The following is a 25302-nucleotide window of genomic DNA, read 5'->3' on the forward strand; positions in this document are numbered from 1 at the left end:
TTCTCCAAACGTTTGTATATTGATCCCATACAATAATCGGTACTCTTTTTAAAATTATGAATAGTTTAACAACTTGATGGCAGTAGCTAACTACTGTAGCTAACAAGGGTTGGGCGATGTCAACCTTTGTCCTATTTGACAAGACATTTTGCGCTGCTTTGGTGAAAATCTTAGCTCTGTCTCCATTGTTCTCTTGCATTCTGTACATTGTTTATAACCAGTCGCGACCAGTCATTCAGAGCATGTTTTGAGCCCCACCTTTCTAGCAACAAATAAAAAAATATATTTTTGCGGGGATGCCTGTTTTGCATGTTATTTTGTCATTAATACGTGTCACATATCAGTTTTAATACAGTCACATATCAGTTTTAATACAACATTTGAGTTAATTAAGTCGCATACAAACTTGGTCTCGTTTTTGCTTTCTTCAGTAAGGCAGCTCCAAAATGCAGGTGTTTCAGCCTAGCTCAGTCCTTTCTGTGGTGGAGGGGCAGCCAGCGGAAAATACGGAGCGTAGGGGTTGGTAATGTTCTCTAGTTGCGCCGTGATTGGCTCAGTATTCTGTCACTCATGGGGACACTACGTCTCCTCCAAATCTAAGGGTAGAGCAAAAAAATTCAAGCCCCTTGGATGCTGCCATAGAGTTACATTAGAAGTGCCTATCCAAGATGGCTCAAGGTCATTGGCCAAAGATAAAATGACATTAAATCACGTTATATCTACAGCAGCTTTGATTGAACTGATCATGTCAACGTCATACTTTCAAAATCTTAGCTAGCATGCTAGCAGTCATCATCCTGAATCAAGTCGACAATCTACTGGCAAATCTTTTTTAATCCTTGTCATATGAAGAGAAGTAATGAAGAGAAAATATAGATAAAACGTATCGGTGCTCATCGGCCATTGGACATACACATTACACAAAAAGTTGGAAATCGCAAATTCAACAATGAGTGGTTTTGAAGGAATCAGTGGCTAACTGCAACCATTGCAAAGCAATCACTGGACTGCTATTCATTGGAGTGGGTGTGTGGTCCCAATTCTGGGTTAAAGTGTCTCTTTTCCAAGCTTAAAAGATTAACATTCAAATTTGGCCATCATGACTTATGCCACACTCAAAACAACTGGAAACTCAGAACTGGGAAATCGGATTTCAATGGGTTCAAGACAACTGGGAACTTGGAAAAAAACGAGCTCCGACTGGGAAAATACGTTTTGAACGGTCATCCAACTCGGAATTGCAAGTCTGGAACTTGGGCCTCTTTCTAGAGCTCCGACCTGAAGAATCCTGACGTCATCATGATTCGACCTTGTATTTTTCCAAGTTGCCAGTTGTCTTGAAAGCACCATAAATCCAGAGAATGCCTGACTTTGATGACCAAGTTTGATGACAAAATTTGCCCACGAAGGACTGCCGCGCCACCTTCCTGTTCAAGTGAGCACAGCACAACAAGGTGAGTCCAGAAATGTCTTGTATGCTGTTGCATAAATTATGTAACATGCCAGGGATATATGTAAGCTGTAGCTAAGAAAGTAATACTGTATGTTGTGTAGTAAGCTGTTCACCCCCTAATAAGCTCACCCTAATAATTTGGTCCCGTTTCCCCTCCTAATTTTACCTACTGTTCTGACTTGGTGGTGCGCATGTAGTCTATAGCCTGTTTTAGAGAAATGTCATCATCAAATATCGTAAAGGCTTTCATTGTCTGCTTTATTTATCCTACAGTTCTGACTTGGTGTACAGGGAGAATACTGTAAGAATAGCCCATGTTCTGAATTCTGTTGCTGTACATTTCAAAAGGGCTGAACAAATACTTATATTGACTATGTCCGTCCTAGCTCGCTTAATCTAAATTATGGATTGCCTCTTATCTGCTCATCGTCCCCTTATGCCATAGTTTGTAGATCGCAATTGTCAGTAGAAACCACTTTTGTTTAAGCAAGTCAGACATATCAGCTATGTGGCAGTGGTAAGGTGTTGGGACTCTGCTACTTTATGTAGGCCCTAACAGTGTGTGGGCACAATTTGTCACCGTTATAGTGCAATTAATGTATTGTTTAGTGTTGTGTTGTGGGTTTTCTGGCATGCATCTAAAAAAAAATGTTTTTGTTTGCCCCACCAAGATTTACATGCTAAAATGTGCACTGTTTATAACATATTTATTGAAATAGGTTATTCAGGCTATAGCAAAGAAATAGGCCACTTGTCATGGCCTTGCTGTGGACTGCCCGGTCAGCTCTTTACTGTGTGGTGCCAGTCAACGATGGCTGTCAATCATCTTCGATATCCTATACTATCGTTATATTGCCCAACCCTATAGCTAACTAGCCAGCTAACCTACTGTATGTAGCTAGCCAGCAAGCTAGCAAGCAAAGCTAAAGTGATTGCAAATGGATAATCATAACTCAAATGTTCTAACTATTAGCTAGATGGCTAGCTTTTATGAGGCCAGCAAACACGTTCCCCACACTCTAGTTGGTATTTCCTCCAACGTTTTAATAAAAAGGTGCCTCTTGGTCCCAAAACACACGTTTTCCCGGAGTCTTGTCGGCAGAGTACTGATGACTTCGCCCACTATATAACCTTTTGGTAGCCTAATTGCATCAACACTAGAGGTCGGTCGATTAATCGGAATGGCCGATTAATTAGGGCCGATTTCATGTTTTCATAACAATCGGTAATCGGCATTTTGGACACCGATCATGGCCGATTACATTGCACTCCACGAGGAGACTGCGTGGCATGCTGACTACCTGTTATGCGAGTGCAGCAAGGAGCCAAGGTAAGGTGCTAGCTAGCATTTAACGTATCTTATAAAAAACAATCAATCTTAACATAATCACTAGTTATGGTTGATGATATTACTAGGTTTATCTAGCTTGTCCTGCGTTGTATATAATCGATGCGGTGCCTGTTAATTTATCATTGAATCATAGCCTACTTCGCCAAACGGTTATTTAACAAGCGCATTCGCGAAAAAAGCACTGTCGTTGCACCAATGTGTACCTAACCATAAACATCATCGCCTTTCTTAAAATCAATACACAATTATATATTTTTAAACCTGCATATTTAGTTAATATTGCCTGCTAACATGAATTTCTTTTAACTAGGGAAATTGTGTCACTTCTCTTGCGTTCTGTGCAACAGAGTCAGGCTATATGCAGCAGTTTGGGCCACCTCGCTCGTTGCGAACTGTGTGAAGACCAACATCGCCAAACGGGGGATGACTTAACAAAAGCGCATTTGCGAAAAAAAAGCACAGTCGTTGCACGAATGTACCTAACCATAAACATCAATGCCTTTCTTAAAATCAATACACAGCACAGAAGTATATTTTTTTAAACCTACATATTTAGTTAAAAGAAATCCAGGTTAGCAGGCAATATTAAACTAGGAAAATTGTGTCACTTCTCTTGCGTTCATTACACGCAGAGTCAGGGTATATGCAACAGTTTGGGCCGCCTGGCTCGTTGCAAACTAATTTGCCAGAATTTTACGTAATTATGACATACCATTGAAGGTTGTGCAATGTAACAGGAATATTTAGACTTAGGGATGCCACCCGTTAGATAAAATACGGAACGGTTCCGTATTTCACTGAAAGAATAAACGTTTTGTTTTCGAATTGATAGTTTCCGGACTCAACCATATTAATGACCTAAGGCTCGTATTTATGTGTGTTATTATGTTATAATTAAGTCTATGATTTGATATTTGATAGAGCAGTCTGACTGAATGGTGGTAGGCAGCAGCAGGCTCGTAAGCATTCATTCAAACAGCACTTTTGTGCGTTTGCCAGCAGCTCTTCGCTGTGCTTCAAGCATTGAGCTGTAACTGATGTGAAATGGCTAGCTAGGTAGTGGGGTGCGCGCCAGTAGCGTTTCAATCGGTGACGTCACTCGCTCTGAGACCTTGAAGTAGTTGTTCCCCTTGCTCTGCAAGGGCCGCAGCTTTTGTGGAGCGATGGGTAACAATGCTTCGAGGGTGGCTGTTGTCAATGTGTTCCTGGTTCGAGCTCAGGTAGGGGCGAGGAGAGGGACGGAAGCTATACTGTTACACTGGCAATACTAAAGTGCCTATAAGAACATCCAATAGTCAAAGGTATATGAAATACAAATGGTATAGAGAGAAATAGTCCTATAATTCCTATAATAACTACAACCTAAAACTTCTTACCTGGGAATATTGAAGACTCATGTTAAAAGGAACCACCAGCTTTCATATGTTCTCATGTTTTGAGCAAGGAACTTAAACGATAGCTTTTTTACATGGCACATATTGCACTTTTACTTTCTTCTCCAACACTTTGTTTTTGCATTATTTAAACCAAATTGAACATGTTTCATTATTTATTTGAGGCTAAATTGATTTTATTGATGTATTATATTAAGTTGAAATAAAAGTGTTCATTCAGTATTGTTGTAATTGTCATTATTACAAATGAATTAATTCATTGTAAAAAATCGGCGGATTAATCGGTAGCGGCTTTTTTTGGTCCTCCAATAATCAGTATCGGTATCGGTGTTGAAAAATCATAATCGGTCGACCTCTAATCAAGACTGAGGAGAAATCTGCACACAATGCATACCTGACCACCTTCTGTGGTTGTCAGCCGGATGTGAACACAACCAGACCACAAAGCATCTTTTGTGCGTCTAGACCCGTCTTTTCAACGCGATCTTCATATTCTGATAGCAGAAGTCGCATGTAAGTGTCAAGTGTAGACACGGCCTCTGTCTCTAACACACATGTCTAGAGGATAACACAAAGTCACTAGTTCACTATGTTGAAGATTTGATCAATTGAAGTAGTCGCTCAAGTGTGATGAGGGGGCGAGATGGAGGGGGGACTCTTAGTTTGACATATTCCTCCCGTCCTCTATAGTATCCAAGGACAGCGTGGGTCTCTCTGTGTGTGTGTGTGTGTGTGTGTGTGTGTGTGTGTGTGTGTGTGTGTGTGTGTGTGTGTGTGTGTGTGTGTGTGTGTGTGTGTTATCTGTCGGAAGGATTGGACCAAAGCGCAGCGTGTTGAGTGCTCATCTTCTTTATTAACTTATAAAGTGAACACTTAAACAAAAATAACAAAATGACAATCGACAGTTCCGTAAGGTACACGGACTATACGAAAAACAACCACCCACAAACCCAATGGAAAAAACAGGCTGCCTAAGTATGGCTTCCAATCATGCCTCTGATTGGAAACCATACTCGGCCACACATAGAAAATGAACATAGAAAATGAAAACTAGAACAAATCCCCATGAAACAAACCAACCCCAAAACACACAAAAACAACACCCCCTGCCACGGCCTGACCATACTACAATGACATATGACCCCTTTATTGGTCAGGACGTGACTGTGTGTGTGTGTGTGTGTGTGTGTGTGTGTGTGTGTGTGTGTGTGTGTGTGTGTGTGTGTGTGTGTGTGTGTGTGTGTGTGTGTGCTTGCGTGTGTGTATAGGTGGTGATCTGATTAAGCAGGCAGCTTTAGTCGATATGTTTAAGCAGACAAATGGAGCCTATACTGTATGTGTAAGAGGGTGTAAACAGGAAATGACCTTCATCGGCAACAAAGCCCACAGCCAGTTAATTTACTAGCCTGTAGATCCTTCCTGACACATGCATGGACTGACACACACACACACACAGATACAGTATACCGTATACACCACCACACCCCCATTGTCCGTTACAAAATGCACAACCTCTTCAGTATAGGTGGGATACCCATAGGAGTTGAGAGTGTGTATATGTAGACTCAGCAGTCTGTGAAGTTTAGTGCAGATGCATTCGCCCAGAGAATTGCTGTATTGGGTTTATGGCGCATATGAGGATAAATGATGACCTCGCCGTTTTTTTCACGCACCGCTACTTGGCACAGGTCCATGTCGGAAGGCAGGATGACAGTATGTCAAAGAGGAGGACAGCAGGAGGAGGAGTGGAGAGGGGGAGCGTGGCAGACTGTAAGGGGATGAATAGAGAGGGGGAGTGAAGGAATGGAGGGGTAGAGGGGCTGCCTCTTGGCTGGGGTTCAGGGAGGAAGGAGGGAAGGACTGTGCTTGAAGAGAGAGGGCGAGGAAGGGGGATTGTGGAGGTCTGTCAGATGAAAGGAAAAGAGGAGTGGTTTGAGGTGTAAGGGCTACTACTTGGTTAGGCTCCAGGTAGAGGAGGGAGGGAGGGAGGGAGGGAGGGAGGGAGGGAGGGAGGGAGGGAGGGAGGGAGGGAGGGAGGGAGGGAGGGAGGGAGGAGGGAGGGAGGGAGGGAGGGAGGGAGGGAGAGTCGAGAGGAGAGGGAATATAATAGCATCAGAGGATATAATATATTTGTGTATGGGGGATGAGAGGACAGGTTGAGTATGACAGTGCGTAGGAAGTAGATCGGAGAGGGGATTACATCTGTGCTCCAGAGAAGGAGAGGAAATGGGGAATGGGTATGTGACCATCTGTGATGGGAGGAGGGGAGAATAGGGGGTTGTAGAGTAGAAGAGAGGATAAAGGGGGATGGAAGCGTGGAGAAGGGGAATACATGCTGGTGCTACACTGCAGTACGATAGAGGGTGGGGTCTCAGACCAAGTCTAGGCACGTATATGGCAGCCTTTATACACAAACACATGCACACACACACCACTTCCTCACTCTCTCTCTCTCTCTCTCTCTCTCTCTCTCTCTCTCTCTCTCTCTTGTTCTGTGCTTTACCTCTTTCTGCCCGTCTCCCTCTCTTCCCCATGTATTTCTCCATCTCTCCCCCTCCTCCTTCTCCCCCTACTGTATTACCTCATGCTGCATCTCCCCCTACTGTATTACCTCACGCTGCATCTCCTCCTACTGTATTACCTCACGCTGAATCTCCCCCTACTGTATTACCTCACGCTGCATCTCCCCCTACTGTATTACCTCACGCTTCTCCTCCCCCTACTGTATTACCTCACGCTGCATCTCCCCCTACTGTATTGCCTCACGGTGCATCTCCCCCTACTGTATTACCTCACGCTGCATCTCCCCTACTGTATTACCTCATGCTGCATCTCCCCCTACTGTATTACCTCACGCTGCATCTCCCCCTACTGTATTACCTCACGCACGCTTCACTTCCCCATTCACTGAACCTTCTTCCAGCCAGGACAATGGCAATAGAGACGAAACAAGATACAATACACACAAAGCAAATGTTTTACTTAATAATTATCAGCTAGCTATATGTGAATCGTAATAATCTAGCTAGTCAGCTAGTTAAGCAGAACTTTGTTATCCAATTCTTTGTGGCTAGCTAGCTAGCTAGACAGTAGTAGCTAGCCAGTTCGCCCTATTGACTTACTATGGGCTATCTACGCACACTACAGTGGGTATTGTAAGCAGGTAAACATTCCTAAATTAACACTGAATGTATTTATTAATGTTTTCAAGATAAAATATTGTAGTCAGGCAACATATTGTATGAGATGTGAATGGGCAACATTTAATTCCGAAGTCTGAGTTTTTCTCTCGCTTCAGCTCAAATAATTGATTGATTTCAAGAAATTGGTTGCCTCATATTTCTACTCCATACTTTTCGTTCAAGCTTGTGTCGATGCATGCTTCTAAATGTGTACGAGCGGAGTACGCATCCTAGAAGTCCCCTCCGTGCTCCGTTTCGCATACTTTGATTTGGACACATGCTCCGACCCTCCCGTGCTACTGTTTGCGTGCTCAGAGCACGGCAGTATGCATATTGAGAAACACCGACTGTGTTCCATCCACAACACTATATATGTACTGAAAGCCGTCTAGGAGACCAGGGAGCAGGACTGCATAGGGAGGAAAGGAGATGCAATTGAATTTGTCTGCCGAGGCAGCGTTTCCAGTATGTGTGTGAAAAGCCATCTGTTGAATGACATTAGCATAGGAGGCATGCAGAAGTGACAGTCCCACTACTTAAGAGCAGAGCAATAGAATGTAAAAACTGTAGGCTAAGGAACAAAGGGCATCCATCTCTCTGACCTACATCCATCTCTGCCCTTGTGAAGTTCAGGGGCACATCTCAATAGTCTAAAGGACCCTCCTCTATTTGTCTCTTTTCCTTCACCTGCGCTGATCTGAAAACCAGAAATAGGTGAAGTCATTATGGTGAATGAATGCCTACTTTTGAATAAGCTTTCACCGTTCCAGTAGTGGAAACAGAGACAAAGAGGGTACACCTTTTCAGACTTTTGAGCTGCAGTCCCCCGTGTGTCTTAAAGCTCAGAGTAAGAGCTATAACCAGGAGAACATATATGGCTGTAGTCATAGATGCAATACAGTGCATCATATGTCACCCTGACCTCTGTGGATGTCCGCAGTTGTGGCTGTTTTTATTGTCAGTATATTTCTTTGTCTCTGACGGTGTATCTTTGTCTCTGACGGTGTATCTTTGTCTCTGACGGTGTATCTTTGTATCTGACAGTGTATCTTTGTATCTGACGGTGTATCTTTATCGCTGACGGTGTATCTTTGCTGAGCAGACACTGGTGACTCAGGGAGTGGTAGGTGTCTGTCTGTCACTACTGTTATTATCTGTATGTTCAGCTGAAGTGGCCTTTCCTCTAAGTGTCTTTGATCAAGGGCACATTCACATGCAGACACACGCACAACATTAGTTGCTAAATAACAGGAAATAACAGCAGAATTTTTGTTTTACACCACGTTAATAACAGTTATACTTTCGTGTTGATAACCTAATGAGAGCGAATGGGGATGTCAACTTCCTCAATGTAAATATGTGTTCTACACATGCAATGACAATGTTTTAGCTGTGAGATGAGATGAGAGTACAGCTCTCACTATGACCAGTAATATCTGTTTCTGGTAAAATCAAAGCCTTTTTAGGTGCTACTGTCACCAGTCAATGGTTTAGTGGCATTAGAGCTGACTCTGACATACATACACACACACACACACACACACACACACACACACACACACACACACACACACACACACACACACACACACACACACACACACACGGCAGATGTCTTTATGAGGGGGATCTAAGACAGTCAGAGCATGGCTTTTAAATCCATGCTTTACTATCAACACCAGCACTGTTTTTATTCCAGAGGAGATCCCAGCTACTGTAAGCAGCCTAATACCCACAGTTTAAAACTCATCCCACCTGAGTGATCTAGCATGACAGTATCATTCCTCAGCAACACTGTAAAACCTTGAAAACAACCCTGTTATTCAATAGTACAGAAAAGGTCAAATATTATAAAAGCTTTAACTGTAATATTATCATCTGTTCCCCACATATTATAGCAAACAACTTTTTTCAACAAGGAATCACGGTCCGGAATGGCTGTCCCTACTCTTTTCATAAGTATGTGGTGAATGAAAAGAAACTCTTAGTACAACACTCCAAACTGGTAAACTTTTTAAACCATTCATTTTCTTTGTAGACATCTTTCACCACACAACCACTGATCCAAAATACAAGTTTACAGTGAAATATAATGAGTACATTCATTTTAACACCAAAATACAAAATAATGACATCTTCTCAATGTAGTTAATTTAACAATCAGTTAATCCAATAGCAAAAAAAAGTAAGGTAGACAAAGTATTCACACCCCTTGACTTATTCCACATTTTGTTGTGTTACAGATGGAATTTCAGACGAATCAAATCAAATCAAATTTTATTGGTCACATACACGTGATTAGCAGATGTTATTACATGTGCAGCGAAATGCTTGTGCTTCTAGCTCTGACAGTGCAGTAATATCTAACAAGTAATATCTAACAAATTACACAACATATACCCAATACACACAAATCTAAGTAGGGATGAATTAAGACTATATACATATGGACGAGTAATGTCAGAGGGGAACGGACTAAGATACAGTAGAATAGTATAGAACACAGTATATACACATACAGTTGAAGTCGGAAGTTTACATACACTTTAGCCAAATACATTTAAACTGAGTTTTTAAAAATGTCTGACATTTAGTCGTAGAAAAGATTCCCTGTCTCAGGTCAGTTAGGATCACCAGTTTATTTTAAGAATGTGAAATGTCAGAATAATAGAAGAGAGAATGATTTATTTCAGCTTTTATTTCTTTCATCACATTCCCAGTGGGTCAAAAGTTTACATACACTCAATTAGTATTTGGTAACATTCCCTTTAAATTGTCAAACGTTTCGGGTAGCCTTCCACAAGCTTCCCACAATAAGTTGGGTGAATTTTGGCCCATTCCTCCTGACAGAGCCGGTGTATCTGAGTCAGGTTTGTAGGCCTCCTCGCTCGCACACGCTTTTTCAGTTCTGCCCACAAATTTTCTATAGGCTTGAGGTCAGGGCTTTGTGATGGCCACTCCAAAACCTTGACTTTGTTGTCCTTAAGCCATTTTGCCACAATTTTGGAAGCATGCTTGGGGTCATTGTCCATTTGGAAGAGCCATTTGCGACCAAGCTTAACTTCCTGACTGATGTCTTGAGATGTTGCTTCAATATATCCACGTAATTTTCCCTCCTCATGATGCCATCTATTTTGTGAAGTGCACCAGTCCCTCCTGCAGCAAAGCACCCCCACAACATGATGCTGCCACCCCCGTGCTTCACAGTTGGGATGGTGTTCTTCGCCTTGCAAGCATCCACCTTTTTCCTCCAAACATAAAGATGGTCATTATGGCCAAACAGTTCTATTTTTGTTTAATCAGACCAGAAGACATTTCTCCAAAAAGTACAATCTTTGTCCCCATGTGCAGTTGCAAACTGTAGTCTGGCTTTTTTATGGCGGTTTTGGAGCAGTGGCTTCTTCCTTGCTGAGCGGCCTTTCAGGTTATGTCAATGTAGGACTCGTTTTACTGTGGATATAGATTATTTTGTACCTGTTTCCTCCAGCATCTTCACAAGGTCCTTTGCTGTTGTTCTGGGATTGATTTGCATTTTTCGCACCAAAGTACGTTAATCTCTAGGAGACAGAACGCGTCTCCTGCCTGAGCGGTATGACGGCTGCGGGTCCCATGGTGTTTATACTTGCGTACTATTGTTTGTACAGATGAACGTGGTACCTTCAGGCGTTTGGAAATTGCTCCCAAGGATGAACCAGACATGTGGAGGTCTACAATTTTTTGTCTGAGGTCTTGGCTGATTTCTTTTGATTTTCCCATGATGTCAAGCAAGGAGGCACTGAGTTTGAAGGTAGGCCTTGAAATACATTCACAGGTACACTTCCAATTGACTCAAATTATGCCAATTAGCCTGTCAGAAGCTTCTAAAGCCATGACATCATTGTCTGGAATTTTTCAAGCTGTTTAAAGGCACAGTCAACTTAGTGTATGTAAACTTCTGACCCACTGGAATTGTGATACAGTGAATTATAAGTTAAATAATCTGTCTGTAAACAATTGTTGGAAAAATTACTTGTGTTTGCACAAAGTAGACGTCCTAACCGACTTGCCAAAACTATAGTTTGTTAACAAGAAATTTGTGGAGTGGTTGAAAAACGAGTTTTAATGACTCCAACCTCAGTGTATATAAACTTCCGACTGCAACTGTATGAGATGAGTAATGCAAGATATGTAAGCATTTGTAACGGGCGTCGTAAGAATTGGACCAAGGTGCAGCGGGAACGTGTATACTCATCTTCTTTATTAAATCAAAAGAAGGAAAAACAAACAAATCACGTATACAAAACAAAGAACGACACTAAACAGTCCTGTCAGGTGCACAGACACAAAACAGGAGACAACTACCCACAAATCCCATTACAAAAACACCCCTATACATAGGACCTTCAATCAGAGGCAACGAGGAACAGCTGCCTCCAATTGAAGGTCAATCCAATGAACTAAACATAGAAAAACACTAACCTAGAACATAGACCAAAAACCCCGGAACACTCTAAACAAACACCCCTCTTACATAAGCACATAGACCAATAAACCCCGAACCACATAAAACAAACACCACCTGCCACGTCCTGACCAAACTACAATAACAAATAACCCCTTTACTGGTCAGGACGTGACAGCATTATTAGGTGAATAAGATACCATAGAATAGTATAGAATACAGTATATACACATGAGATGAGTAATGCCAGATATGTAAACATTAAGTGACTAAGATACCGTAGAATAGTATAGAATACAGTATATACATAAGATATGAGTAATGCAAGATATGTAAACATTATTAAGTGACTAAGATACCGTAGAATAGTATAGAATACAGTATATACATATGAGATGAGTAATGCCAGATATGTAAACATTATTAAAGTGACTAGTGTTCCATTCCTTAAAGTGGCCAGTGATTTCTAGTCTATGTATGTAGCGCAGCAGCCTCTAATGTGCTAGTGATGGCTGTTTAACAGTCTGATGGCCTTGAGATAGAAGCTGTTTTTCAGTCGCTTGGTCCCAGCTTTGATTGGTTGCAGTGACAAATTGAGATTTGTCACTGGCCTACACACAATACCCCATAATGCCAAAGTGGAATTATGTTTTTCGAAATTGTTACAAATTAATAAAAAATGAAAAGCTGAAATGTCTTGAGTCAATCAGTATTCATCCCCTTTGTTATGGAAAGCCTAAATAAGTTCAGGAGTAAAAATGTGCTTAACAAGTCACATAATAATTCGCGTGGACTCACTCTGTAGTGCAACAGTAGTGTTTAACATGATTTTTGAATGACTACCTCAACTCTGTATCCCACGCATACAATTATCTGTCAGTTGAGCAGTGAATTTCAAACACAGATTCAACCACTAAGACCAGGGAGGTTTTCCAATGCATCGCGAAGTAGGGCACCTACTGGTAGATGGGTCTTTTTTTTTTTAAAGCAGACATTGAATATCCCTTTGAGCATGGTGAAGTTATTAATTACACTTTGGATGGTGTATCAATACACCCAATCACCGCAAAGATACACGAGTCCACCCTAACTCAGTTGCCGGAGAGGAAGGAAAGCGCGCAGGGATTCACCGTGAGGCCAATGGTGACTTTAAAACAGTTACAGAATTGAATGGCTGTGATAGGAGAAAACTGAGGATGGATCAACAACATTGTAGTTACTCCATAATAATAACCTAATTGACGTAGTGAAAAACCTGTACAGTATACAAATATTCCAAAACATGTATTCTAAAGTAAAGGCACTAAAGTAAAATTGCAAAAAATTAGGGAAAGAAGTTAACTTTTTGTCCTGAATACAAGGTGCTATGCTTGGGGGAAATCCAATACAACACATTACTGAGTACCACTCTCCATATTTTCAAGCATAGTGGTGGCTGCATCATGTAATGGGTATGCTTGTAATCGTTAATAAGGAATGGCAAGTTTTTCAGGATAAAAAAAACCTACAGAATGGAGCTAAGCACATACAAAATCCTAAAGGAAAACCTAGTTCAGTCTGCTTTCCACCAGACACTGGGAGATTAATTAAACTTTCAGCGGGACAATAACCTAAAACAAAGGGCCAAATCTACACTGAAGTTGCATACCAAGAAGACGGTGACTGAGTTACAGTTTTGACTTAAATCAGCTTGAAAATCTATGGCAAAACTTGAAAATAGTTGTCTAACATTATCAACAACCAATTTGACAGAGTTTGAAGAATTTTGAAAAACATAATGGGCAAATACAATATTGTACAATCCAGGTGTGGAAAGCGCTAAGAGACTTACCCAGAAAGACTCACAGCTGTAATCGCTGCTAAAGGTGATTCTAACATGAATTAACTCAGGGGTGTGAATACTTATGTAAATTAGATATTTTTGTATATGTGAAAATATGTTTTGACTTTGTCATTATGGGGAATTGTGTAGATGGGTAAAACATTTTTGGTTGAATCCATTTTGAATTCAGGCTGTAACACAACAAATTAATACTTTCCGAAGGCATTGTACAGTCGTTGTCAAAGGTTTTGAGAATGACACAAATATTAATTTTAACAAAGTCTGCTGCCTCAGTTTGTATGATGGCAATTTGCGTATACTCCAGAATGTTATGCAGAGTGATCAGATGAATTGCAATTAATTGCAAAGTCCCGCTTTGCCATGCAAATGAACTGAATCCCGAAAAAAACATTTCCACTGCATTTCAGCCCTGCCACAAAAGGACCAGCTGACATCATGTCAGTGATTCTCTCGTTAACACAGGTGTGAGTGTTGACGAGGACAAGGCTGGAGATCACTCTGTCATGCTGATTGAGTTCGAATAACAGACTGGAAGCATCAAAAGGAGGGTGGTGCTTGAAATCATTGTTCTTCCTCTGTCAATCATGGTTACCTGCAAGGAAACGCATGCCGTCATCATTGCTTTGCACAAAAAGGGGCTTCACAGGCAAGGATATTGCTGCCAGTAAGATTGCACATAAATCAACCATTTATCGGATCATCAAGAACTTCAAGGAGAGCGGTTCAATTGTTGTGAAGAAGGCTTCAGGGTGCCCAAGAAAGTCCAGCAAGCGCCAGGACCGTCTCCTAAAGTTGATTCAGCTGCGGGATCGGGGCACCACCAGTACAGAGCTTGCTCAGGAATGGCAGCAGGCAGGTGTGAGTGCATCTGCACGCACAGTGAGGTGAAGACTTTTGGAGGATGGCCTGGTGTCAAGAAGGGCAGCAAAGAAGCCACTTCTCTCCAGGAAAAACATCAGGGACAGACTGATATTCTGCAAAAGGTACAGGGATTAGACTGCTGAGTCATTTTCTCTGATGAATCCCCTTTCCGATTGTTATGGGAATCTGGAAAAAAGCTTGACCGGAGAAGACAAGGTGAGCGCTACCATCAGTCCTGTGTCATGCCAACAGTAAAGCATCCTGAGACCATTAATGTGTGGGGTTGCTGCTCAGCCAAGGGAGTGGGCTCACTCACAATTTTGCCTAAGAACACAGCCATGAATAAAGAATGGTACCAACACATCCTCCGAGAGCAACTTCTCCCAACCATCCAGGAACAGTTTGGTGACGAACAATGCCTTTTCCAGCATGATGGAGCACCTTGCCATAAGGCAAAAGTGATAGATAAGTGACTCGGGGAACAAAACATTGATATTTTGGGTCCATGGCCAGGAAACTCCCCAGACCTTAATTCTATTGAGAACTTGTGGTCAATCCTCAAGAGGCAGATGGACAAACAAAAACCCACAAATTCTGACAAACTCCAAGCATTGATTATACAAGAATGGGCTGCCATCAGTCAGGATGTGGCCCAGAAGTTAATTGACAGCATACCAGGGCGGATTGCAGAGGTCTTGAAAAAGAAGGGTCAACACTGCAAATATTGACTCTTTGCATCAACTTCATGTAATTGTCAATAAAAGCCTTTGACACTTATGAAATGCTTGTAATTATACTTCCGTATTCCATAGTAACATCTGACAAAAATATCTAAAGACACGGAAGCAGCAAACTTTGTGGAAATTAATATTTGTGTCATTCTCAAAACTTTTGGCCACGACTGTACATGTTTCAAAATGTCCCATGGAATGTAAAATGCTAGAGTACTTTAAGTTACAATACATTACACTGTTTTCACATTAGGCTTGTAGTAGCTTGCGCTACTCATTAAGATTTACTGAACATCAAATTTCCATATTTTGTTCCCCGGGTTTGATCAAAGGTGTGATCATTGAAGACATCTTGCACAACGTAATCAAATAAAATAAATGAACAAACAAAGTTTAGCAGGCAGTAGTTTGTATCAACCCTGTCAAAATCACAGTAAATATCCTCATTGTTCATGTACCTGGGGGAAAAACTTTTGGCATGGCGAATCCAATCCTGACATACAGTACCAGTGAAAAGTTTGGACACACCTACTCATTGCAGGGTTTTTCTGAATTAAAAATATATATATATACATTGTAGAATACCAGTGAAGACTGCAAAACTATGAATAACATATATGTAATGATGTAGTAACCAAAAAAGTGTTCAACAAATCAAATTAGATTTTATATTTGAGATTCTTCAAAGGAGCCATATTGATGAAGTTTGGACACACCTACTCATTGCAGGGTTTTTCTGAATTAAAAAAATATATATATATACCTTGTAGAATACCAGTGAAGACTGCAAAACTATGAATAACACATATGTAATGATGTAGTAACCAAAAAAGTGTTCAACAAATCAAATTAGATTTTATATTTGAGATTCTTCAAAGTAGCCATCTTGATGACAGCTTTGCACACTCTTTGTATTTTCTCAACCAGCTTCATGAGGTGCTTTTCAATGAACAGGTGTGCCTTGTTAAAAGTTAATTTGTGGAATTTCTTTCCTTAATGCTTTTGAGCCAATCAGTTGTGTTGTGACAAGGTAGGGGTGGTATACAGAAGATAACCCTATTTGGTGAAAGACCAAGTCCATATTATGGCAAGAACAGCTCAAATAAGCAAAGAGAAATGACAGTCCATCATTACATTAAGAAATGAAGGTCAGTCAACACAGAACATTTTGAGGACTTTGAAAGTTTCTTCAAGTGCAGTCACAAAAAACATCAAGCGCTATGATGAAACTGTCTCTCATGAGGAACGCCACAGGAAAGGAAGACCCAGAGTTACCTCTGCTGCAGAGTTCATCAGAGTTAACTGCACTTCAGATTGCAGCCCAAATAAATGCTTCACAGAATTCAAGTAACAGACACATCTCAATGTCAACTGTTTAGAGGAGACTGCGTGAATCAGGCCTTCATGCTCGATTTGCTGCAAAGAAACCACTACTAAAGAACACCAACAAGAAGACGAGACTTGCTTGGGCCAAGAAATACGAGCAATGGATATTAGACCAGTGGAAATCTGTCCTTTGGTCTGATGAGTCCAAATTTGAGATTTTTGGTTCCAACCGCAGTGTCTTTGTGAGATGCAGAGTAGGTGAACAGACGATCTCCGCATGTGTTGTTCCCACCGTGAAGCATGAAGGAGGAGGTGTGATGGTGTGGGGGTCCTTTGCTGGTGCAACTGTCAGTGATTTATTTAGAATTCAAGGCACACTTAACCAGCATGACTACCACCGCATTCTGCAGCGATACACCATCCCTTCTGGTTCACGCTTAGTGGGACTATCATTTGTTTTTCAACAGGACAATGACCCAACACACCTCCAGACTGTGTAAGGGCTGTTTGGACCGCAGAGTGAAGGAAAACAGCCAACAAGTGCTGAGCATATGTGGGAACTCCTTCAAGACTGTTGGAAAAGCATTTCAGGTGAAGCTGGCTGAGAGAATGTCAAGAGTGTGCAAAGTTGTCATCAAGGCAAACTGTGGATACTTTGAAGAATCTAAAATAAAAAAATATATTTGGATTTGTTGAACACTTTTGTGGTTACTACATGATTCCATATGTGCTATTTCATAGTTTTGATGTCTTCACTATTATTCTACAAAGTAGAAAATAGTCAAAATAAGGAAAAACCCTTGAATGAGTAGGTGTGTCCAAACTTTCGACTGGTACTGTATGTGTGGATTGAAATCATTACATGCCTCATCCATGGCCTGAAGGAGTGTGGTACAATCATGCAGATGGCCATCATACATCTTCCACCTGTATTGTAATCATCTATTGCATTAACAAATCAAATCAAAGTGTATTTGTCACGTGCGCCGAATACAACAGGTGTAGACCTTACAGTGAAATGCTTACTTACAGGCTCTAACCAATAGTGCAAAAAAGGTATTAGGTGAACAATAGGTAGGTAAAGAAATAAAACAACAGTTAAAAGACAGGCTATATACAGTAGCGAGGCTGTATACAGTAGCGAGGCTATAAAAGTAGCGAGGCTACATACAGACACCGGTTAGTCAGGCTGATTGAGGTAGTATGTACATGTAGATATGGTTAAAGTGACTATGCATATGTGATGAACAGAGAGTAGCAGTAGCGTAAAAGAGGGGTTGGTGGGTGGCGGGACACAATGCAGATAGCCCGGTTAGCCAATGTGCGGGAGCACTGGTTGGTCGGCCCAATTGAGGTAGTATGTACATGAATGTATAGTTAAAGTGACTATGCATATATGATAAACAGAGAGTAGCAGCAGCGTAAATGAGAGGGGTTGGGGGGGGCACACAATGCAAATAGTCCGGGTAGCCATTTGATTACCTGTTCAGGAGTCTTATGGCTTGGGGGTAAAAACAGTCTATGACTGGGGTGGCTGAGGTCTTTGACAATTTTTAGGGCCTTCCTCTGACACCTGGTGTAGAGGTCCTGGATGGCAGGCAGCTTAGCCCCAGTGATGTACTGGGCCGTACGCACTGCCCTCTGTAGTGCCTTGCGGTCAGAGGCCGAGCAATTGCCGTACCATACCAGGCAGTGATGCAACCAGTCAGGATGCTCACTCTGTTGCAGCTCTAGAATCTTTTGAGGATCTCAGGACCCATGCCAAATCTTTTTAGAGGGAATAGGGCGAATAGGCTTTGTCGTGCCCTCTTCACGACTGTCTTGGTATGTTTGGACCATTCTAGTTTGTTGTTGATGTGGACACTAAGGAACTTGAAGCTCTCAACCTGCTCCACTACAGCCCCGTCGATGAGAATGGGGGTGTGTTCGGTCCTCAATTTCCTGTAGTCCACAATCATCTCCATAGTCTTGGTTACGTTGAGGGATAGGTTGTTATTCTGGCACCATCCGGCCAGGTCTCTGACCTCCCCCCTATAGGCTGTCTCGTCGTTGTCGGTGATCAGGCCTGCCACTATTGTGTAGTCTGCAAACTTAATGATGGTGTTGGAGTCGTGCCTGGCCATGCAGTCGTGGGTGAACAGGGAGTACAGGAGGGGACTGAGCACGCACCCATGTGGAGCTCCAGTGTTGACGATCAGCGTGGCAGATGTGTTGCTACCTACCCTCACCACTTGGGGGCGGCCCATCAGGAAGTCCAGGATCCAGTTGCAGAGGGAGGTGTTTAGTTCCAGGATCCTTAGCTTAGTGATGCGCTTTGAGGGTACTATGGTGGTGAACGTTGAACTGTAGTCAATGAAAAGCATTCTCACATAAGTGTTCCTTTTGTTCAGGTGGGAAAGGGCAGTGTGGAGTGCAATACAGATTGCATCCTGTAAATTACAACCTGTAATTTAAATTAATTTTTATTTGGATTTCATGTAATGAACATATACAAAATAGTCCAAATTGGTGAACTGAAATGAAATAAATTACTTCTTTCAAAGAATTAAAAAAAATTCAAAACAGAAAAGTTGTGCGTGCATATGTATTCACCCCCTTTGCTATGAAGCCCATAAATAAGATCTGGTGCAACCAATTACGTTCAGAAGTCACATGATCTCAGTATATATATACCTGCTCTGAAAGGCCCCAGAGTCTGCAACACCACTAAGCAAGGGGCACCACCAAGCAAGCGGCACCATGAAGACCAAGGAGCTCTCCAAACAGGTCAGGGACAAAGTTGTGGAGAAGTACAGATAAGGGTTGGTTTATAAAAAAAGATCCGAAACTTTGAACATCCCACGGAGCACCATTAAATCCATTATTAAAAAATGGAAAGAATATGGCACCACAACAAACCTGCCAAGAGAGGGCCGCCCACCAAAACTCACAGACCAGGCAAGGAGGGCATTAATCAGAGGCAACAAAGAGACCAAAGATAACCCTGAAGGAGCTGCAAAGCTCCACAGCGGAGATTGGAGTATTTGTCCATAGGACCACTTTAATCCGTACACTCCACAGAGCTGGGCTTTACAGAAGAGTGGCCCGAAAAAAGCCATTGCTTAAAGAAGCAAACGTTTGGTGTTCACCAAAAGGCATATGGGACACCCCAAACATATGGAAGAAGGTACTCTGGTCAGATGAGACTAAAATTGAGCTTTTTGGCCATCAAGGAAAACGCTATGTCTGGCGCAAACCCAACACCTCTGATCACTCCGAGAACACCATCCCCACAGTGAAGCATGGTGGTGGCAGGTTCATGCTGTGGGGATGTTTTTTATCGGCAGGGACTGGGAAATTGGTCAGAATTGAAGGAATGATAGATGACGCTAAATACAGGAAAATTCTTGAGGGAGACCTGTTTCAGTCTTCCAAAGATTTGAGACTGAGATGGAGGTTCACCTTCCAGCAGGACAATGACCCTAAGCATAGTGCTAAAGCAACACTTGAGTGGTTTAAGGGGAAACATTTAAATGTCTTGGAATGGCCTAGTCAAAGCCCAGACCTCAATCCAATTGAGAATCTGTGGTATGACTTAAAGATTGCTGTATACCAGCAGAATCCATCCAACTTGAAGGAGCTGGAGCAGTTTTGCCTTGAAGAATGGGCAAATATCCCAGTGGCTAGATGTGCCAAGCTTATAGAGACATACCCCAAGAGACTTGCAGCTGTAATTGCTGCAAAAGCTGGCTCTACAAAGTATTGACTTTGGGGGGGTAAATAGTTATGCACACTCAAGTTTTCAGTTTTTTTGTCTTATTTCTTGTTTGTTTCACAATAAAACATATTTTGCATCTTCAAAGTGGTAGGCATGTTGTTTAAATCAAATGATACAAACCCCCAAAAATCTATTTTAATTCCAGGTTGTAAGACAACAAAATAGGAAAAATGCCAAGGGGGGTGAATACTTTGGCAAGTCACATGGTGAAATCCCTGAGTGGTTTCCTTCCTCTCTGGCAACTGAGTTAGGAAGGACCCCTGTATATTTGTAGTGACTGTGCAAGTGGCACCATGAATACTGGGTGTATTAATAATAACTTCAACATGCTCAGTCTTGTTTTTTGGGCCATCTACCAATATTGTAGGTGCCCTTCTTTGTGAAGGATTGGAAAAGCCTCCCGGTCTTTGTGGTTGAATCTGTGTTTGAAATTCACCACTCGACTGAGTGGACCTTTACAGCTAATATATGTTTGGGGTACAGAGATGAGGTAGTCATTAAGAAATCAGTTAAACACTACTATTGCCCACAGAGTGAGTCCATGCAACTTATTATGTGACTTGTTAGGCACTTTTTTACTCTTGAACTTATTTAGACTTTCCATAACAAAGGGGTTGAATACTTATTGACTCAAGACATTTCAGCTTTTCATTGTTAGTTAATTTGTTTAAAAAAAATCAAAAAACATAATTCCACTTTGACATTATAGGGTATTTTGTGTAGGCCAGTGAAGAAAAAAACGAATCCAATTTAAATTCCGTCTGTAACACAACAAATGTGGAGTAAGTCAAGTGTTGGCACTGCATTATGGTTCGTGAAGCAGTTCTTATTTAAGGGTGAAAATACAATTTTGAAACCTATCAAATAGTAATTAGAATACTATTTTGTCCAGTGGAGTAGAGGAACTGGGATGGGCTTAAAGAACAGGGAGAGAAAGCACAGAAAAGTTGGTCAGTTGGTCTTTCTTTCTTTCTCTGTCTCTGTCAGTCTCTCTCTCTCTCTCTCTCTCTCTCTCTCTCTCTCTCTCCTTCTGTCTTGTCTGTCTGTATCCCCCCACTATCTCCCTCTCTCTCTCTCTCTTTGGAAACACAGGGCCACACTACGTGTAAACAGTCTCTTATATAAGCGTCTCTATGGGGTCATGAATAGAGGTCTGTGTGCCAAGTTCTGCCAATACGTTGCTGTTTGTGTTTTTGTGTTTCTCTGTTTTGTTGCTTGGTGCTGTTGGTTGTGCTTCAGTAGTTTAAAGCAAAGTAGTGTTGGAATAACAGAGTAAGTTCACTTCGAGGTTTCCTATAGGTTGTCGTGAGAGTAGGCCACTAGTTCACAGAGTCTCCTTCTGCCTTAGTGTATTACTTCATATACTTACTAGCTTGTTACAGAGTAATTACGTACGTTATTACACCAATAGTTATTCTGATAACTTCGTAATGTAGCACTGTGTAATGTAACATGCATTCTTTAATCAACTGATTGGAGAGCAGCTTTTCTTACCACAGTAGTAACCATCTGAATCCGTGCTAAACGGCAGAGCTGACCTGTGTCACAGGCAGGAAGTAAACACACACACTTGAAGATGTTAGAGTGGACCAGACCTCTGGAGAGGCAGGAAGAGGAAGGAGAGGGAGAGCTGCTAGCTGTTCTGACCGCCCTGGAATGGGATTGGAAAGGCCAGCAGAATGTCATGCTTTGTACTGTTCTAGTCAGACAAACACACACTAAGACACACATTTACACGCTTCCCCATTTAGAACTCAAGTGACATCCGTTAATATTTTCATAAATACTGAACATGCCCAGGGTTTTTATGTGACCTGCATTTGACCTTAGATGGGTATCTATTATTTTTGGCGTGACTGGAAGAGGGAACGGGATATAATGTTTTCTGTGAAACATTGATGATGGTGTCCTCTCTGAGCATCCATTCTATCACCCATCTCTGAGAAAACATCTCCCTTCCCCAGAGTTCCCACCTGGCCCTAATAGACACTCTGATGATGGCGTACACAGTGGAGATGGTGAGTGTGGAGCGGGTGATGGCCTGCGTCCACCGCTACTCCTCACCTCCCAATGACCTCTCCTCCCACCCCGACGGATACATCAGGGACCTGCCCTACGACACAGAGGACGCAGTCACCACCTGGATCAACAAGGTAGGGTACCCACACGCGCGCACGCGCGCACACACACACACACACACACACACACACACACACACACACACACACACACACACACACACACACACACACACACACACACACACACACACACACACACACACACACACACACACACACACACACACACACACACATGCACCATTAGTATTGTTGCTAGCGTTCCTCCCGTTGGCATCCTAGTAATGTCCCAGCATCAGTAACATCCTAAAGAGTACACACGCTGGCTCCGTGTTGTCGACTACCAGCTGAGCTTGTTGACAACATTCCTCCCTGCTGCGAGCCCAAGGCCAGACGGATACACACATGCAGACACGCATGTACACACATGCATGCTTCACTCACAGATTCACATGCTTACAAATATAGTCATGGAAAAATGCACACTCATGCAGACATATGAGGATGGATGAACACAAATATTGACATGAATACACACGCCCACAGATGTGGGATCTTAATTTGACTAGTTTCGTCGCAGGAGTAAAATAGTCCTGCAGCAGTAAGATTTCATTATTCCAAAAATATATAGATATCTTTTTTTACAGGAAATCTGTTTTGATAGGCTACAGTACGGTATAGTTTAGGTGTGAGATCTAGTGAGAGTGAGATAACTATTTTCTTTCCCTCATGAAGTTTTGTTTATGTTTGTTGTACAACTTCACAACAAGTCTTAGAGTTAGAGTGCATCATTTATGAGGTCATGAGAGGCTGTAATGTTTTCATGGGCTGAATGATGGAAGTCATAGGACTGTTTTTATAAACTACATTATGGTCAATTTAGTCGGTCTCTTTGTTTCTCGCTTGCACACACAAAAACAAAACCTCTCCATTCATTCCCCCTTATTCCTTATTAGTAATGTGACCTTCAATAATATCCATTCTCTCTCTCTCTCTCTCTCTCTCTCTCTCTCTCTCTCTCTCTCTCTCTCTCTCTCTCTCTCTCTCTCTCTCTCTCTCTCTCTCTCTCTCTCTCTCTCTCTCTCTCTCTCTCTCTCTCTCTCTCTCTCTCTCTCTCTCTCTCTCTCTCTCTCTCACTCTCACTCTCACTAGGTGAATGAGCACCTCAGGGAGATTCTGGTGGAGGAGCAGAGGTTGAGAGAGAGCTCCTGCCCTGAGAGCACAGCTACCTCATCACAGAGGGTGCGTACTGACAAGCACACACACACACGCTGACACACACGCTCTGACTTCTCTCCCTCATTGTCCTCTGTTATCATGGTCTGATATAACAGTCTAGACAGGGTCTCCCAGGCCCAACAGCAAGGGTCCCTCTCCAACCTCTCCAACTCCACTAGTACGAACAGAACATACAGATGCACACAATTGTTTTCTATCCATCTCTCTCTTGCTCTCTCTCGCTCTTGCCACTTTCACTCTTCTCTTTCTCACTCTCTTTTCCTCTTTGACACACACACACACACACACACACACACACACACACACACACACACACACACACACACACACACACACACACACACACACACACACACACACACACACATTCCGCATACATTTCCTTTGCTAACAGAAGAACAGATGAGTTCAGTGTCATGTCAGCTGTATAGAGATATTGGCAAGAGACGCTGCTGCACTACTGTTAGAGAGAGAGAGAGCAGCAGAGACCCACACAACACAGAGCAAGCGAGAGAGAGAAAGGGGAGAGAGAGAGAGCAAAATAGAGGGCAACAAATAGTGAGATAGGGGAAAAAAGTGGAACAGAGCAAGACTGGGGGCAAGACAGAGAGAGCATCAAACAGACAGACAGAGAGAAAGATAGAGAGCGGACAACAGAGATCGAGTGGGACAGACTGCACTGAAGGGACAGTAGTTATGTAAGGCCTATGTGACATTCTGAGTCATCCCTCTGGTCTACTGCTGACAGTACAAAGAGACACGAGAGTCCTCATCTCACCCACAGTGACCTGTGTCAAGTCACGACCCTGTCTGAGAGGTCAAAGATCAAATCTCCTCATTGAAAAACAGTCAACTCACTGTGCTAACAAAGAATAGAATCACCAAAAAATGTGGTAACCCAGATAGCACGTTTCCTGACTAGTAAAACTAGTTCTGGGAAGGTTCTGAGAACGTTTTACTCTTGTTCCTTGAAAGTTTTCCCGCAAGGTTTTATTAACTCTCTGTGAATGTTAATAACACTTTAGGTTATTTGGAGGCTTTTGAATAACTCCCTTAAAAAACTTTCACTGAAGGTTTCGATAACACTGTTAATAACACTGCTAGCTTATTTTGGGTTCACTTTGTTGAACTCCAAGCACAGATAGGAAACATGCAAACACATTTAGTTTTAGTGACACGCATCAGTGGGATTTTAACCTATTTCTGTTCTCTATCCATAGAATTAGTCCATGCCATGTTTTTTTTACGCATACATAGCTGTTTTAATATATTCAAACAGACCTCATTTCAAAGGAAACACGCATTCATTAACATCAGGTATAGTGGGCGCAGCCAACACACCTGAATACACTTAACAAGATAGAGGATAGAGTGTTTTGTTGATGCTGAGAACGGAATGTAGATGTTTTGAAATAACATTCTTAGAGCATTCTCCGAATGTTACTAAAGTTTTGTTGTGGTTTTTGTGGAAAGTTTTCTTCATGTTCTGAGAACGAAATGTTTTAAATAACATTTCTTAAAACGTTCTCTGAACATAAAAATGTTCTTGTGGTTTTTATGGAAAATGTTCTTAATATTCTCGGAACAACTTGAGAACATGACATTAAATAAAACCATGAGGAAACCTGTATGAAATGTTATGG

The 25302-nt window shown here is 42.0% G+C and overlaps 1 protein-coding gene across 3 annotated transcripts in view; it reads left to right on the forward strand.

The window, feature by feature from the left end:
* camsap2b (calmodulin regulated spectrin-associated protein family, member 2b) overlaps window positions 1-25302 on the forward strand; it is a 77488-nt gene that overhangs the window by 18208 nt on the left and 33978 nt on the right. For all 3 annotated transcript variants that reach the window (XM_014192040.2, XM_014192041.2, XM_045714883.1), the window contains exons 3-4: window positions 22304-22492; window positions 23573-23662. In XM_014192040.2, the coding sequence (XP_014047515.1) occupies window positions 22304-22492; window positions 23573-23662 (279 nt within the window). The remainder of the gene's footprint in view (window positions 1-22303; window positions 22493-23572; window positions 23663-25302) is intronic.

Source organism: Salmo salar, chromosome ssa03 (assembly GCF_905237065.1).
Source record: "Salmo salar chromosome ssa03, Ssal_v3.1, whole genome shotgun sequence".
Taxonomy (NCBI): Eukaryota; Metazoa; Chordata; class Actinopteri; order Salmoniformes; family Salmonidae; genus Salmo; species Salmo salar.